The sequence below is a fragment of the Eschrichtius robustus genome, chromosome 3, assembly GCF_028021215.1.
Source record: "Eschrichtius robustus isolate mEscRob2 chromosome 3, mEscRob2.pri, whole genome shotgun sequence".
In the NCBI taxonomy this organism is placed as follows: domain Eukaryota; kingdom Metazoa; phylum Chordata; class Mammalia; order Artiodactyla; family Eschrichtiidae; genus Eschrichtius; species Eschrichtius robustus.
Genome location: NC_090826.1, coordinates 168,505,762 through 168,521,661, shown reverse-complemented (window position 1 = coordinate 168,521,661; position 15,900 = coordinate 168,505,762). Strand labels below are relative to the sequence as shown.

General features: G+C 37.7%; 1 protein-coding gene across 2 annotated transcripts in view; it reads left to right on the top strand.

The window, feature by feature from the left end:
• MIA3 (MIA SH3 domain ER export factor 3) overlaps window positions 1-15,900 on the top strand; it is a 78,887-nt gene that overhangs the window by 39,421 nt on the left and 23,566 nt on the right. For both annotated transcript variants that reach the window (XM_068541781.1, XM_068541780.1), the window contains exons 5-6: window positions 914-1,075; window positions 3,339-3,484. In XM_068541781.1, coding sequence (XP_068397882.1) covers window positions 914-1,075; window positions 3,339-3,484 — 308 coding nt within the window. The remainder of the gene's footprint in view (window positions 1-913; window positions 1,076-3,338; window positions 3,485-15,900) is intronic.

Genomic DNA, 15,900 nt, shown 5'->3' with positions numbered 1-15,900 from the left:
TCTCCATGCTTTTCAAATGGAGGCATTTGAACTGAGGGTATACGGCAGAGTAACAGGGGGTCATAAAGCCACAGAAAAAATGTATCTTCCCAGAATGCCAATTTGGAGACGGGAACATTTTTACTTTTAATCAAAGCAGCTATATTTTGGATTAGAATGCAAAACTCAAATGAATTTTCAGGGTAAACTGTGAGGTTTCAAAGAAATTCACCTTTGCTGTGGGTCACATTGGGCTATGCTCTGAGCCTCTTAGGGACAGAAATGAGTTCACTCCTTCTGACTCTTGGAGGTACTTTGAAAATATTTGAAAGGCACTTCAGCAAGCTGCCTTTGTATGTAATGCCCTTCTCTGGGCTAGCTCTGTGAAACAAGCATGCTTGTGTATGAAGCGGGTCTCTTATTTCTGGGTGGAATAGATGTCTCCTATTTCTGCTCTTGACTGGAATTCCCTTTTGCACGTTTATCTATGTGGGCATATGTTGGTTTGCCAAGAGAAGTTAGGCTTATTGAAGTCCCACCATAAATATATGTATTTATGAAATACTTTGGGATGAGGGTTTTTTTTTGCTTTGTTTTGTTTGTGTGTTTTGCCGCGTGGCTTGTGTAATCTTAGCTCCGGGACCGGGGATTGAACCTGGGCCATGGCAGAGTGAAAGCACAGTAGTCCTAACCACTGGACCACCAGGGAATTCCCGGGATGAGGGTTTCTTTGTCAATTTCATTGTGTAGCTTAGGCGTCTGTGAAGTGAAAGGAAAGCAACTGAAACTCTCTTTTTCCTTGCCCAGTTGTGCCCCACGGGATGCTAGCACACTGAGGGCAGGGGTGAGGGGCCCTGGAGATGTGTGGTGAGGGGCTGCTGGAGGGGGGCTGTCTTCGAGCTTTGCCAGCCCAGTGCGTTCTTCTCCCCTATAGACATACAACCAGCGCTGGAGGAGAATATTCCACAGGAGAACACAGAAGTTCTTATAATGCAGATTCCTGAAGAGCCCAGCCACTTGGATCAGCCTGTGACCAGTGACATGGGTACATCAGAAGTGTCCCAGGAGCCAAATACTGAGACAGCTGGAGACCCAGGTAAAGCTTGCTAATTTTTCTCTACAAGCTAGAAGCCTATCCTAAAGAAGCCCTCCTAGGAGATTTGTTGCTAAAGGTAGGAAATAGAGGGGAGAATAACACAGGTGTGAATGCATTAAAAGTAGGAAATCCCAGAACTAACAGAGAAAAGCAGGAGTCAAGACAGATGGAGATCAATCATAGGAAGCAGGTCAGAGACTATAACTAACCTACCAACCAGTGCTTGGCTAGCATTAGCTTATGCAAGTAACTTAAATCTAAAATACTATTCTTAAAAAGCCTTATGCTCAAAAACAGTAGTTTGCTGCCAGACCAACAGCGGCAGAAACTCTGGGGGTGGAGACCGGCAATCTGTTTAACAAGCCCTCCAGGGAATTCTGATCTGTTACAAGTTAAAGTTTGAGAACCACTGCTCTGAAACTCACAAATTCTGTCTTCCCTCCATCCACCCCTCCCCTCCCCTCCAATAGAGTACATTGTAGCTTAGTTCTTTTGTTAATTTACTACCTGGACATAGAAGTTTCTTTTAAAACAGTGAGGGGATATTTATGTCTAGATATCCTCATACTATAAGATGAGAGGAAACAGTACAGAATTTTTGCAGTACATAATGGCCCAGTGTAGACGGACCCCTGTGAACAGTACTTAATCACTGAGCACAGTAAACATCCAGTGGGAGAGCAACTCATTTCATCTGGATTGAGAAAGTTGTTTTAAAAATAAAGTTTCAAAGAGTGCAACCCAAGTAATAGTATCAACAGCTTTGTAATTTTTGTGTAGCTCACTCATTTTACCAATAAGTCATGACAGCTGATTGTGTTATTTTGTCTATCCAATATGGCAATATGAATCATTACCATTTTACGTTTTTAGAGGCCATGGTCTCTAACCATAGGTAAAGCATTACCCTGTGATACCACAGGCCTGGCAGCACTGGGCTGCCCCCCTGACTTAACCCCCTTTAAAATATAGGAGAGGTCACAGCAGGAAGAGGAATTCAGCTAATTTGAGAAGAAATGGCATGTTAGAGGTCTCCTGTGTTCCAGAGGATGTTGCATTCATGTATAATACTCTCCACTTCTAAACTCTTGTAACTCAAAAAGGTTCTGCTTGTTGAGAATGAGTCATATACCAATAAGACTTATTACTCTCTTGCTTAAAAACATTCAGGGTTGGGAAAGATTTTGCTTGCAGAATTAAAAACAGAGGTTTTGCCTTGTCCTTTAAGTTCCAGCACAAAATGGCATCAACTACCTTTAGAGTCTGATCTTCCCAAATGGTCCTTCATGCATCTCAGGTGTTGAGGTGCTGACCTGATTGGGAAAACCTCACCAGTGGTCAGATTCATAGGTCAATAGCGATGGAATCTCAGGGCTGGAAGAGATCTGAGTGGCAACTAGTCCAACTTCTCACTAATTGCTTCTTGGACTCCTAGCTGTTCATAAGAAGCACCCCAGACCCAAATAACTCATCCTGAAATCTCCTCCCTACCACCCCCTCATGTGGAGATCCTTTCAGGAACAGCTGGAATTCGACCTTTTTCACAGCGCTACACGCCAGGCCCCTACCTTGTAAGCAGTTGCCTTTCATCTCTCTTGGTGTTTACCGTATTCCCTTTTGTGTAGCTGTCATTCATCCATTGCAGTAAGCAGTTACTGAGTGCCTGCCAGGTGCCAGATGCTGGTGCTGAGTATGGGTGCAAGTCTGCAAACTAACACTCTTTTTTTATTTTCAATTTTGTTTATTTACATATTCTCTCACATAAAAGGAAACAGAAATCCATCAGTTTTTAACCAACTCAGAATTACAGTTTTTCAGATTTAAAAAAGATCATCCATTTGGATAGATTTACTAACACTCTTTTTTTACTCATTGTTTGCCTGAAGTTTCTAATACAGTGCTTCACCAGCACTAAATAAATGTTTGTTAAATGTGACAGTGTGTATATGGGAAAAGCATAAAATTCTGGTTTTCTCAATCCCCATGAGTCTGTATTGTTCAGATAGCAGTTGCATTGCCAGGGATGTGATGGAGGGACTGCTGGTGGGTAGAGTGGGTTGGAGGTGATGTTCACTTTATAATTGAGGATGTGATGGCTCTAATGGGGGTCCGGAAATTTTTTTATATAACTGTCTTCAGGAGAAGCACATACCCAGGCAGAGTGACTGATATTTAGTGGGCACTCAATAAATATTTTAAATGAAGAGAAACAAATCTTATTCTGAAGCATAAATAAAGTATTAGCTTTCTCCCTCAATTTTAGGGATAATTACAACAGAAGTCACTCCTATCGATGCTGTTGATGCAGAAAAGCAACTAGAAACAAATGCTGAAGAACCATCAGGTGTCACACCTTTGGAAAATGCAATTCTTTTCATATATTCATTCGTGTTTTATTTAACTAAGACGGTAAGTCTGACATACAATTTCTTCAAATAGAATGTTGATCATTGCAGTTTTCAAGTTGATTTTAAGCATGAGATGAAGAACTTAAAATGGCTTTATGAAAATTACTCCTGAGCCTTTGAAGGTAGCCTCTGAAACAAGCCGCAGGCGTGTGATGTTGGTTGGTGGGTTCTTAGCTCAGTTCAGCACTTGAGAAGGATGTGCTGCCTGCCAGCACTAGACGTGTGCACACCTGTAAAACGCGGTTCTTCCCTCGAGGACCTTTCAGTCTAGCAAGGCGATAAGGACACTGACTTGAAACACTGTATGATATGGGAAGGAAGAGAAGTATTTACCTGATGGTGGAATAATATGTTGAATAAATTAATTCACTGAGGTGGGAGGACGGTCAGAGAAGGTCAGAAGTTAGCCGAGACATGTTTTGAGCAGGGTTGAAGGACCCATGTGAGTTTGATTTGTAGTTTGTTGTTGAATAGGACTGGGGGAGATGCAGTCACACGGAAGAAGGCATGTTTGAAGAGTTGGGACATGAAGAAAAGGTTACTTGGGGAAGCCAGGGAAGCGTTAGTTGGTGTTATCCAAGTATAGAGTTAGAGGGTCGTGGTCTTTTGGAGGGAGATGGGCACACATAAAGGAAGTTGTGTGTCATGATAAGTGATGTTAGGGATGGAGATCCTTTGAAGGCTTTAAGGAGGAAGGAAGTGTGGTCATATTTGTTCTTAGAGTCACTTATGGCAGAATATTTATCCAGATTTATCTGTCTGAGTCCTGATCCAAATGAGACATTTAATCTGTCCAGAAGCTTAAGCTTTTTAGGACTTAGCGCCCCCTTGTGGTATTTGTTGAAATTCCACGTTCTTCTTGGTAAATATGGGAATGAGCAAGCTTTCCGAATTTGGAGACAAAGATGCCCTTGGAGCTATAGAGAAAGTATTGTCTCCAACAAAAATATTTTTCCTTTAGGTTCTGTTATTTCAAGACTTTTGTAGGAAAAGGGGTTATTTTTTGTTATTTCAAACGCAGTGAGGGTGGTCCGGTTTCAAATCCCAGGTTTGTCATTCAGAAGCCTGGGCAAATTACTAAGTTTGACCCTCAGCTTCCTCATCTTTAAAATGCAGACAATGCCTGCTCCAGTTGTTGTAAGAATTAAATGAATTGATAATGTCAAGTGTCTCGTGTAGTGCCTGGCATTTTATAGGATCTCATCCCCTGCCTACTTCTCATTTGGATGGTCAGAGTGCAGTGTAAAGACATTGACTACCTGGGGAATTCAGGAGAAGGGCCACCAGGATGGGAGAGATGGAGGAAAAAACCAAACCATTTTTCCGTTTTCTCCATGGTTGTGGTAGTGGAAGCCACCCCGGTGATGGTGTGCATGACTTGTGCAGTCAGAATAATGAAATTTTCAGTGATTAAGGCAGTCTTAGAATTCAAATTTGGCTATCAGCATGAATCACCATCACCTCTAAAATTTCACAGCCTCCAAATGTGGGAGGAATTCTTCATTCATTTTATTTGTGGATATGCACAGAGCCCTGTTCCAGTCCTGGGCTGGGGGACACAGATGTGGTAGAGGATACAGTCTCTGCTTGAGGGATGGTGGGAGAAGACGCAGACATGAATAGCAAGAGAAAAGGGCGCATGTTACAAACTAACAGTGATTTGAAAGGTATTGTCAAGGAAGTATTTTGATGGCCCAGTATGTACAGAGTATTGTGCTAGGAATAAAAGAGTCTAAGAGGTATGAAGCATCTTTCTGATTTCTGAAAGGCTTAAAAAGGGGTGTATCAAATCTATATGAAAATTGGAAAAATGGAAAACATGAAATCGCTTTCGTGAAGTATCAAATAAGTAGTATAGATAATTATTTGATAGAGCTGGGGAATAATGGGGTACTGACTTGTTTGGGAAAACTGCACCGGAAGTCAGATGCATAGATCAATAGTTAATGGAATCTCAGGGCTTGGAGAGATCTGAGAGAACAATTAGTCCAACTTCTCACTAACTGCAGTAATTTCCTCTACTGCAGCCCTGACTAGTAGTTACGAGGTCTGGGCATCAAAAATTCCTAGTGTTATCAACCTACCTTATAAGGCTACACATTGCTCTGTTGGCTAGTTCATTCTTATATTGACTCCAAATTTTCCTCCATATGATTTTTTTTCTCTTAGAATCTAATTCCTTTTCTATATAGTAATCTTTTAAATATTTGAAGTTATTGCTTTAATTTGTGGGGTTTTTATAGTGTTTTAGCATGGAAAAATTTCAAAATAGTACTAGTAAAAGAGAGAAGAGTAAAATGAACTCATGGGCCCATCACTCGGCTTAACGGTAATTCCTTAATATCACCCATTATTTGACACATTTCAAAATCCCCTCCCCTCCTTTTAAAATTGTTCTTACTTAATTTGGGATCTTGTTGAAGTCCAAACGTTATAAGGGGTTGATATATGCCCTAAATCAACTTTAATCAGATATATATTACATATAACAAAGTGTACCCATTTTAGGAATATGGCTCAGTGAGTTTTAACAAATGTATACACCCGTGTAAAAACAACCATAAGCAAATACGGAACATTTCCTTCGTTTGAAAAAGTTCCCTTGCGTACCTTCCCGATATATCCCCCGAACTACCTGCTCCAGGCAACCACTGACAAAACTTTTTCTCATATAGATTAGCTTTTCCTGTTGTAGAATTACAATTATAAATGGATTTATAGTTAGGATTGAAATTGCCCAGTCACATGGTAAGTTTATTTTATCTTAGAAACTGCCAAACTGTTCTCAAGGATGACTGTACCATTTTATACTTCCACTAACAATTTCTAAAACTTCCAGTTGGTCACATATTTGCTAACACCTGGTATTATCAGTCTTAAATTGTAGACATTCTAGTGGGCGTGTCTTTGAGGTTTTAATTGTATTTCCTGATGCTTTATGATGTTGAGCGCTTTTTCATGTGGCCATACTTTTTTGTTGGTTTATGTGTGAAATAGCTCTTCAAATCTTTTGCCCCTCTTTATTATATTTATGTTTTTTTCAATTTAATTTTTATTGGAGTACAGTTGATTTACAATGTTGTGTTAGTTTCAGGTGTACAGCAAAGTGAATCAGTTATACATATACATATATCCACTCTTTTTTAGATTCTTTTCCCATATAGGTCAATACAGAGTATTGAGTAGTGTTCCCTGTGCTATACAGCAGGTCCTTATTGGTTATCTATTCTGTATATAGTAGTGTGTATATGTCAATCCCAGTCTTCCAATTTATCCCTCCCCCCCCTTCTTACCCCCTGGTAACCATAAGTTTGTTTTCTACATCTTTAACTCTATTTTTAGATAAGTTCATTTGTACCCTTTTTTTAGATTCCACATGTAAGTGATATCATATATCTCTGAATGACTTACTTCACTCAGTATGACAATCTCTAGGTCCATTCATATTGCTGCAAATGGCATTATTTTGTTGCCCTCCTTTAAACGGGGGTTTTTTCTTTCTAAATATTAAGGTCTAAGAGTTCTTTATATTCATATAGTTTAGATACAACTCCTTTGTCAGTACATATTGCAAATAATTTCTTCCAGACGCTGGCTTGGCCTTTCAATCTCTTAACATTGCCTTTTAAAGAGCAAATTTTTAACTTTGATGAGCACCATTTTATTAATGTTTACTTTTATGTAAAGTGCTTTTTATTTCCTGCCTAAGGAATCTTGGGCATTTCCAACGACGTGAATATTTTCTCATGTTTTCTTTTAGAAGTTTTATAGTTATTCCTTTCATGATTAAGTCTGTGTTCCATTTTGAGTTAATTTTTGTGAATGATGTGAGGTAAAGGTCAGGTTTCATTTTTTTCCCCCCCAAATGGATATCCATTTGCTCCCATACCATTTCTTTCCCCTTCAAATTACTTGGCACCTTGAGGTGAAATCAGTTGACCATATATGCATGTCTCTTGCTGGACTTTATTCTGTTCCACTGATCTCTATTTCTGTCCTAAGACAATACCACACGCTTTTAATTACTACAGCTTTATAATAGGTCTCGCAGTCAGGTAGTTCTTTTGCAAAACTGTTTTGGCTACCGCATTTCCATGTACATTTTAGAATCAACTTATCAGTTTCTACAAAAAAGCTTGCTGAGAGTTTGATTGTTATTATATTGAATCTATAGATGAGTTTGGGAAGAACTGATATCAACAAATATTAAGGCTTCTAATTAAGTTCATCTCTACATTCATTTAGATCTTCAGTTTCTCTAAACAATGATTTGTAGTTTTCACTGTACAAGTTTCATGTGTATTTTGTTTATGTATGCCATGTATTTCATGGTTTTTGATGTTGTAAATGGTATCTTTTTCACATTTTGTTTACAGTTACTTTTTTTGCTGATGTGTAGAAATATAGTTGACTTTTGTATATTGACCTTGTACCGTACTAAATTTACTTATTATTTACTTATTATCTTAGTACTTATTTACTAAATTATCTATTATTTCTAGAGGGAGTTGTAGATTTCATAGGATTCTCTGTGTAGATGATCATGTCATCTGTGAATAAACACACCTCTTTAAAAAGTCAGATTAATTAAAGCATAATTTACATCTAGTAAAATTCACCCTTTCTGTGTACAGTTCTATGAGTTTTCACATTATTTTTTCAAAAAATTTTTGCGTCCCCTTTCTCTTGCCTCTGCTTCTAGAACTCTAACTATACATATGTTAGCTTACTTTATGTAGTTCCACAGGTCACTGAGGCTCTGTTCTTTTTTGTTGTTTTTTTTAGCCCTTTTATGTCTTTGCTTCAGTTTAAGTACTTCCTGTTGCTGTCTTCAAGTTCGTTGATCTTTTCTTTTGTGGAATCTAATCTGTTGTTAAGCCCATCAAGTGAATTTTTTATTCCTGATATTTTATTTTTTAGCTCTAAAAGTTCCACTTAGTCCTATTTTATATCTTCCATTTCTCTCCTTAGTATGGTCATTTAAAAAAAATTCTTAAATATATTTTATGATTCTCTTAAAGCCCTTTAAAGCTAATATTCTGTCATCTCTTGCAATTTCTTGGTCTGTTTTTACTTATCTCTTAGTTATGGGATACATTTTCCTGCTTTTTTCCATGTCTAAAGTTTTTTTTTTTTTGGTTGGTTTGTTTTTGTTTGTTTTTTGGATGCTAGGCACTGTGAATGTGAATGTTCTTGGATGCCTGGGTTTTGCTGGCTTCCTTTAAAAAGTATTGAAGTTTGTTTTGCTAAGCTGTTAAGTTACTTGATGATCAGCTTGATCCTTTCTAGTCTTATTTTTAAAATCTGTTAGGAGGTGTAGTATATGTATAGTCTTTACTCCAGGGCTAGTGTTTCTCTACTATGATGATGTTATTCTTCTGTAATGTACTAACTGCCTTGGGCATTCATTAACGTTAATTCATGCTGACTAGCTGAAATACAAATGTCTCCCAGCCCTGTGTTAACTGGAAATTGTTCAGCTTCCAGCCTCCTTATAGTTGTTCTTTTTGCCTGTAATTGTTCTTTGCTGATCCTCAAGGAATCTTGCTTACACAGGTGCTGCTCTGAGTTCAGCCCAAGACTGAAGGAGTCATCCTTGCAGATTTCTGGAACTCTTTCTTTGTAGTTCTCATCTTTCTGGTAACTTTCCCTGCATATTTCAGGCACCTCAGTCTCCCTGAGCTCTCATCTCTGCCTCCTAGTGAGACTGGTGTACTCTGCTTTGGTTCTCCCTGCCTGTACTGAGGTCTAGAAAGTGCCTCTAGGCAGAAAGCTGGGTGATCACAGGGCTCACCTCATTTGTTTCCCTTCTCTCAGGAGTCACAATTGTGTGCTGCCTAGTATTCTGTTTCTGAAAAACTATTTTTTTTCATATATTTTGTCCAGTTTTCTAGTTATTTACAGTGGGAGGGCAAGTATCAGATTAGTTACTCTGTCTATAGATGTCTCTTTTTTGTTTGTTGCAATGTATTCATTGAAGAAACAGGTTTGGCTGCTAGGGGGTATCGTAGTGTGGATTTTGCTAACTGCATTCCTCTAGTACAATTGAACATTTTCCCTGTTCTTTAAAAGATTTCTTGGGAATTGGTTGGTCAGATTGGTAGTCAGATTCAGTTTCAATTTTGTTTGGCAAGAATATGTAATAGAAGATGTATACTTCTATCAGAAGGCAGCTAATGTCTAGATTTCCCTCTTTTTTTGATGTTACTAGTCATTGGTGACACTGACTAAATCTGTATCATAGGCTGCAGAATGGTAATTGACTATATTATTCCTACTTCATGTAAAGGCTGGGATACTTCTACAAAGAGAAATTTACAATCAACTATGCTTTACACTGAGATTTGGTGTGTATAGTTAAGGCAGTATAAATATTTGATTCTTTCTGTTTAAATAGTTTTCAAAATAATGAGTTGTCTTCCCAGCATTATCCAGAGATTCCCAGAGGCTTTTGTGTGTCTCTTCTAATTCTTTTTTAAGAATCATTATGATGTCATGAATTTGAAAATATTTAGTGTGTCACAATCCACTGTAGTTATTATTCTTATCAGTGCTCAATTTCTCCCATTGTTGGTCAGTGGGAGCCTCTTCAGCTTGGCTCCTGGGCCCTTTTGACACCACCTCATGGTCACTGGTACCTTCCTTGCTTTCTAGTGTAACTAGATATTCCAAGCTCATTTTGTACCTTTTCTGCCCGGATCTCGAAGGAGCTATTTCTCTAAAGAGCCCTGGTTCCTTTTAGTGGGAAATGGTATTTAGAGGCAACATTCTGGGTACTAAGATTGCTTATTGCTTTTGAGTTGGCCAACAGGTCTAGGCCTTTTTTAGAGGACAAAGCTAGGAAATATGTGGGGATTTTCTTATGTGAATATTCATCATGATGGCATGTGGATGCTCCCAATCAGAATTAAGGATGCTAGTGGAATGTAAGCTAACCACATCTATCTGACATTGTATTTTCTTTCTCCAGTGTTGGAAATCTCAGTTTTTACTGACATCAACATAATTATTTACCTTATTTTAACAATATTCACATAACAGTATTAAAAATACCAATATCAACACTGCCACCAGCGATACATTATTGAAAATATTGCAAGGATGTTTTGCAATTCTTTTTGTCTTTAACCTATATCCCACTAGGGTATGCCTGAAATAATTCCTTAATGTTGTTCTCCCACCAGCTTGATACACAGTTAGGTTAATTGTTTCATATTTGCTTTCAATTTTTAGGGATTGTTTTTTAAGATTTTTTATTTTATAATTATCTAACATTTACAAGAGCCCAAGTCAATTTGTAAAACAAGGTCTATTCAGAGAAGTCTAACTTTTGTCCTAGTTTCATCCAACCTGTTGATACCCTCCTCTGTAGGTATTTTAAAAATTAATTTCATTATCTACCCTACCATTAAAAAATAAGCAAATGATTTCTGCATCTAGCCAAGATAGATAGATTTTTAGGTACCAGCTTTACCCTCCTAACTGAAACAGCTAAAAAGAAAAACTCAGACAAAATACATGAAACAAGATTTTCAAGTCATCAGGTAACAAAGGACAGTAATTCCTGAAAGATAGGGAACAGATGCCATGAGGGCTACAATTGTTACATTTTATTGCCTTGAGAAAGTTCCCAGCCTGTGGCACAGAAAGGAGGAACCCTGAGTTAAGGGGATGGAGCTGAAAGTCCAGGGAAAGCAAAGCAGCTAGAATTCACAGCACGGAGTACCAAAAGGAGAGCACTACACAGAGAGAGAACCCTAGGGATGTTTGAGAGGTCCGCTTTGAGTATTCATCAGAGTATTGATCAGCACATGAGTGTGACAAGACTATTCAAGGTCAGAGAAACACATCAGTGAGTAGAGGGAACAGTTGCTGACACAGGGCCAGGAACAGTACCTCCTGTTTCTAGGGGAATTGGGTAGAGTTTCAGAAGGGTTTTGCCTCAGACTAAATGTTGCTCATGTCTTACATAACAAATCTTAAAAGCAAGACCCAAAAGAATCAGATTGTTTCCCAGTGATTTACCTGCATCCCAGGACAAAGCTTAAGAATATCTGTTGTATTAGCTAGGGTTCTCTAGAGAAACAGAACCAAGAGGATATACATATAGGAAGAGATTTATTACAAGGAATTGACTTACACAGAGATGGAGGCTGAGAAGTCCCATAGTATGCAGTCTGCAAGCTGGAGACCCCACAGAGCTGGTGGTGTAATCAGTCCAAAGTCCAACGGCCTGGGGAGCTGATGATGCGATTCTAGTCTAGGTCTGAGGGCCTGAGAACCAGGAGCACCAAGAATAGAAGACTGATGTTCCAGCTCAAGAAATCAGGGAAGAAGGGACAAATTCCTTCTTCTGCATTTTTTTCTATTCAGGCCCTCAGTGGATTGGATGATGCCCACACTGGAGAGGACAATGTACTTTACTGATTCCATCAATTCAAATGCTAATCTCATCTGGAAGCACACACAGACATATCCCAAAATGACATTTAATCTGGGTACCCCATGATCAGCCAAACTGACATAAAAAATTCACCATCACATTTATTCATAATGTATGGCATCCAGTCAAAGATTACCAGGCATGCGAAGAGGCGAGAAAAGATGACTCATTATGAGGAGAAAAATCAGCTAATCAAAACCAATCAAGAACTGCCAGAGATGTTAGAATTAGGCAAGGATAGTAAACAGTTATTATTACCATTTAAGTAGAGACATGAAAGATTTTTTTTAAAAAAAAGACCCAAATCAAACTTCTAAAGATGAAATGCCTGAGGTGATAAATACACTGGGTGGGATTAATACTAGACTAAACATTGTAGATGAAAAGATTAGTGAACTTGAAGATATAGTAATAGAAGCTATCCAGAGTGAAACATACAGTAGAAAAAAGACTCAAGAAAAATGAACAGGTCATCAGTGAGCTGTGGGGACACTTTCAAGCACTGTAATAAATGTATAACTAGAATCCCTGCAGGAAAGGATAGAAGAGGTGTCCAGAAAATTATTTGAAGAAATAATGGGTGAAAATTTTCCAAAATTTATGAAAACTATAGACCCACAGATCTAAGAAGTTCAATGAAACCCAAGTATAAGAGGCATGAAGAAAACTACACCAAGACATATCATAATCAAGTTGATCAAAATAAGTGATAAAGAGCAATCTTAAAAGCAGCTAGAGAAAAGAGATTTTAGGAAGTAAGATAAGGTTGACTTCAGGTTTCTTTTTGGAAAAAAGGAATGAGAAAATACAGTAGAATAATATCTTTTAATATACTTCAAGGACTTCCCTGGTGGCGCAGTGGTTAAGAATCCGCCTGCCAATTCAGGGGACACGGGTTCAAGCCCTGGTCCGGGAAGAGCCCACATGCCGCGGAGCAACTAAGCCCATGTGCCACAACTACTGAGCCTGCGCTCTAGAGCCCGCGAGCCACAACTACTGAGCCCGCGTGCCTAGAGCCTGTGCTCCGCAACAAAGAGAAACCACCGCAATGAGAAGCCCGTGCACGGCAACAAAGAGTAGCCCCTGCTCGCCACAACTGGAGAAAGCCCACGCACAGCAACAAAGACCCAACACAGCCAAAAAATTAATTAATTAAGTTAGTAATTAAAAAATATATATATACTTCAAGAGCAATATTGTTAATCTCCAATATCATACCCAGCAAAATAATTTTCAAAAACAAAGATTAAATGAAGATTTTTTTTTCCAACATACAAGAGCTGAAAGAATTCACCAGCACATCTGCACCATAAGAAATGTTAAAGGAAGACCTTTAGGCATAAGGAAAATGACAACAGATGGAAATAATGGAGCTACACAAAGGAGTGAAGAATGCAGAAATGGTAGCCATATGGGTAAATATATAAAACCATTATCTCATTATTTAAATATCTTTAAAAGTTAATTTACTGTTTAAAGAAAAATATTATTAATGTACTTTGGGGTTTAGAAAATATGTAAAAATAAAACGTATGACAACAATAGTTTAAAGGTCAGGAGAGGGAGAAGTGGTAATAACTCTTGTAAAATTCTTATTGCATATATGAAGTAGTATAGTATCCCTTGAAGGTAGACTGATAAGTTAAAGATGTATAGTATAAACTCTGAAGTAACCACTAGAATAACAAAACAAGGAATTATAGCTAATAAACCAACAAAGGAGATAAAATAGGATCATTAAAAGGCTTGATTCAAAAGAAGGCAGAATCAGGGAAAAAGGGAACAAAGAACAGATGGGACAAATAGAAAAAAAAAAAAGATGCTAGGCTTAAACTTAATCATATCAAGCCACAGACTAGGAAGGAATCATTGCAAAGCATATATCTCATAAAGGACTTATATCCCAAATATATAAAGAACTCTCAAAACTCATTAATAAGAAAACTGATAACCCAGTAAAATAACAGCACCAAAGAAGATATGTGATGTGGACAGCAAATAAGCACAGTAAAAAAAAAAAAAAGCTCAACATCATTAATTATGAGGGAAATGCAAATTTAAACCACCCTGAGTTATCACTGCACACAATAGAATGACTAAAATTAAAAAGACCAAGTGTTGGAGAAGATGTGGAGGAACTGGAAATATACACTGCTGGTGGGGATATTAAAATGGTACAACCACCTTGGAAAACATTTTATCAGTTTCTTTAAAAGGTGGACATATGCCTGTCAGATGACCCAGCCGTCCCTCTGCTAAGCATTTACCCCAAAGAAAGATAAGTTATACATCCATAGAAGGCCTTGTATGTCAGTCTTCATTGCAGCTCAATTTGTAAAAGTCGAAAACTGGAAAAAACCCAAATGTCTATCAGCAGGTGAGTAAGTAAATAAATTGTGGTTTATCCCTACAATGAAACACTACTCAGCAGTAAAAACTAATGACCTATTGATATATGCAGCAACATGGATGAATCTCAATTTATACTGAGTGAGAGAAGCCAGAGAAAATAGAATACATAGTGAATTATTCCATATATATAAAACTTTAGGAAATGCAGATTAATCCATTAGGACAGAAATTCTGTGACAAGTGGTGGGAGGTAGGGTTACCAAGGAGATGAGACTTCTGGAGGTGAAGGATATGTTCATTGTCTTGAATGTGATGATGGGTTCACAGATGCACTCATCTTATCCAGATGTGCACTTTAAATATGTGCAGTTTACTGCATGTCAGTTTTACCTCAAAGCTGTAAAAAAAATAATTTCTCCTTTTATTTTTTTAGATAAAAATATACTTTTCTCCACCCCCTTTTAAAAAGATACGTATAGTCTAGACATCATACCCTAGCAGTATATAGAATTATTTGATTTCTTTTTTCCAGTTTCGTAGTACAGTTGACTCTTGAACAATACGAGTTTGAATTGTTTGGATGCCTAATTATACGCGGATTGTTTTCACTAAATGCATACTACAGTATTACACAGTCTGCAGTTGGTTGAATCCTCAGATGCAGAAGGATACCAAGGAAACTCGCATAAGGAGGGCCCACTGACTATAAATTGTATGGGGATTTTTGACTACTCAGTGGGTTTGTACCCCTAACCTCTGCGTCATTCAGTGGTCAACTGTATATACTGTAGTGAGTGTATTCAACAACTCCTCTGTCGATGGACAGTTTGGTTATTTCCAGTCTTTTGTTATTATGAGTAATGCTGGAATAACACGGTTTTGTGCATATATCTTTCCAACATTTGTTGTTATATTTCTAGTATCTTTGAGATAGAACTTTAGACATTGGATTGTTGCATCAGTAGGTAATTACACAGGTAATTTTGGGAGACGTTGCCAGATTACTGTTCATAGGGGTTGTTATCATTTTGTATAATGATCAGCAATGCATAAGAGTACCCATTTCCTCTGCATTCTCTCACTAAGAGAATATGTTGTCAAATATTTGGATCTTGCCAATATAAGTGAGAAATGGTATCTCAGTGTGGGTTTAATTTGTATTTCTTTCATTATGAGTGAGACAAAGCATGGTTCCCTGTTTGTGAGCTATTCCTACTTCTTTTCCTGAGGACTATCTATTCATTTTTGCAGCTCATTTTACTATAGGTTTGCTGGCCATTTTCTCTGTTTGTAAAGTTCTTTATATTTTAGGAATATTAACCCTTTGTAATATGTTACAAATATTTTTTCCGCAGGTTTTCATTGTCAGGCTTTGCTTATTTTGTGTTTTTGTATCCACGGGCTGGACACTTTTTTTTTTTTTTCTCCAAGTAATCAAGGTTACAAATCTTTTCCCTTGGATTTTGAGACCTAATTAGGAAGGTTTTACCCACTCATAATACATCCATATTTTTTTTGTAGTAGTTGTTCTCATTTTTTACATTCAGGTTTCTGACCCATTTGGAATGTATTCTTGTGACTAGTGAGGAAAAAGATCGAATTTTTATTATTTTCCATTTGGT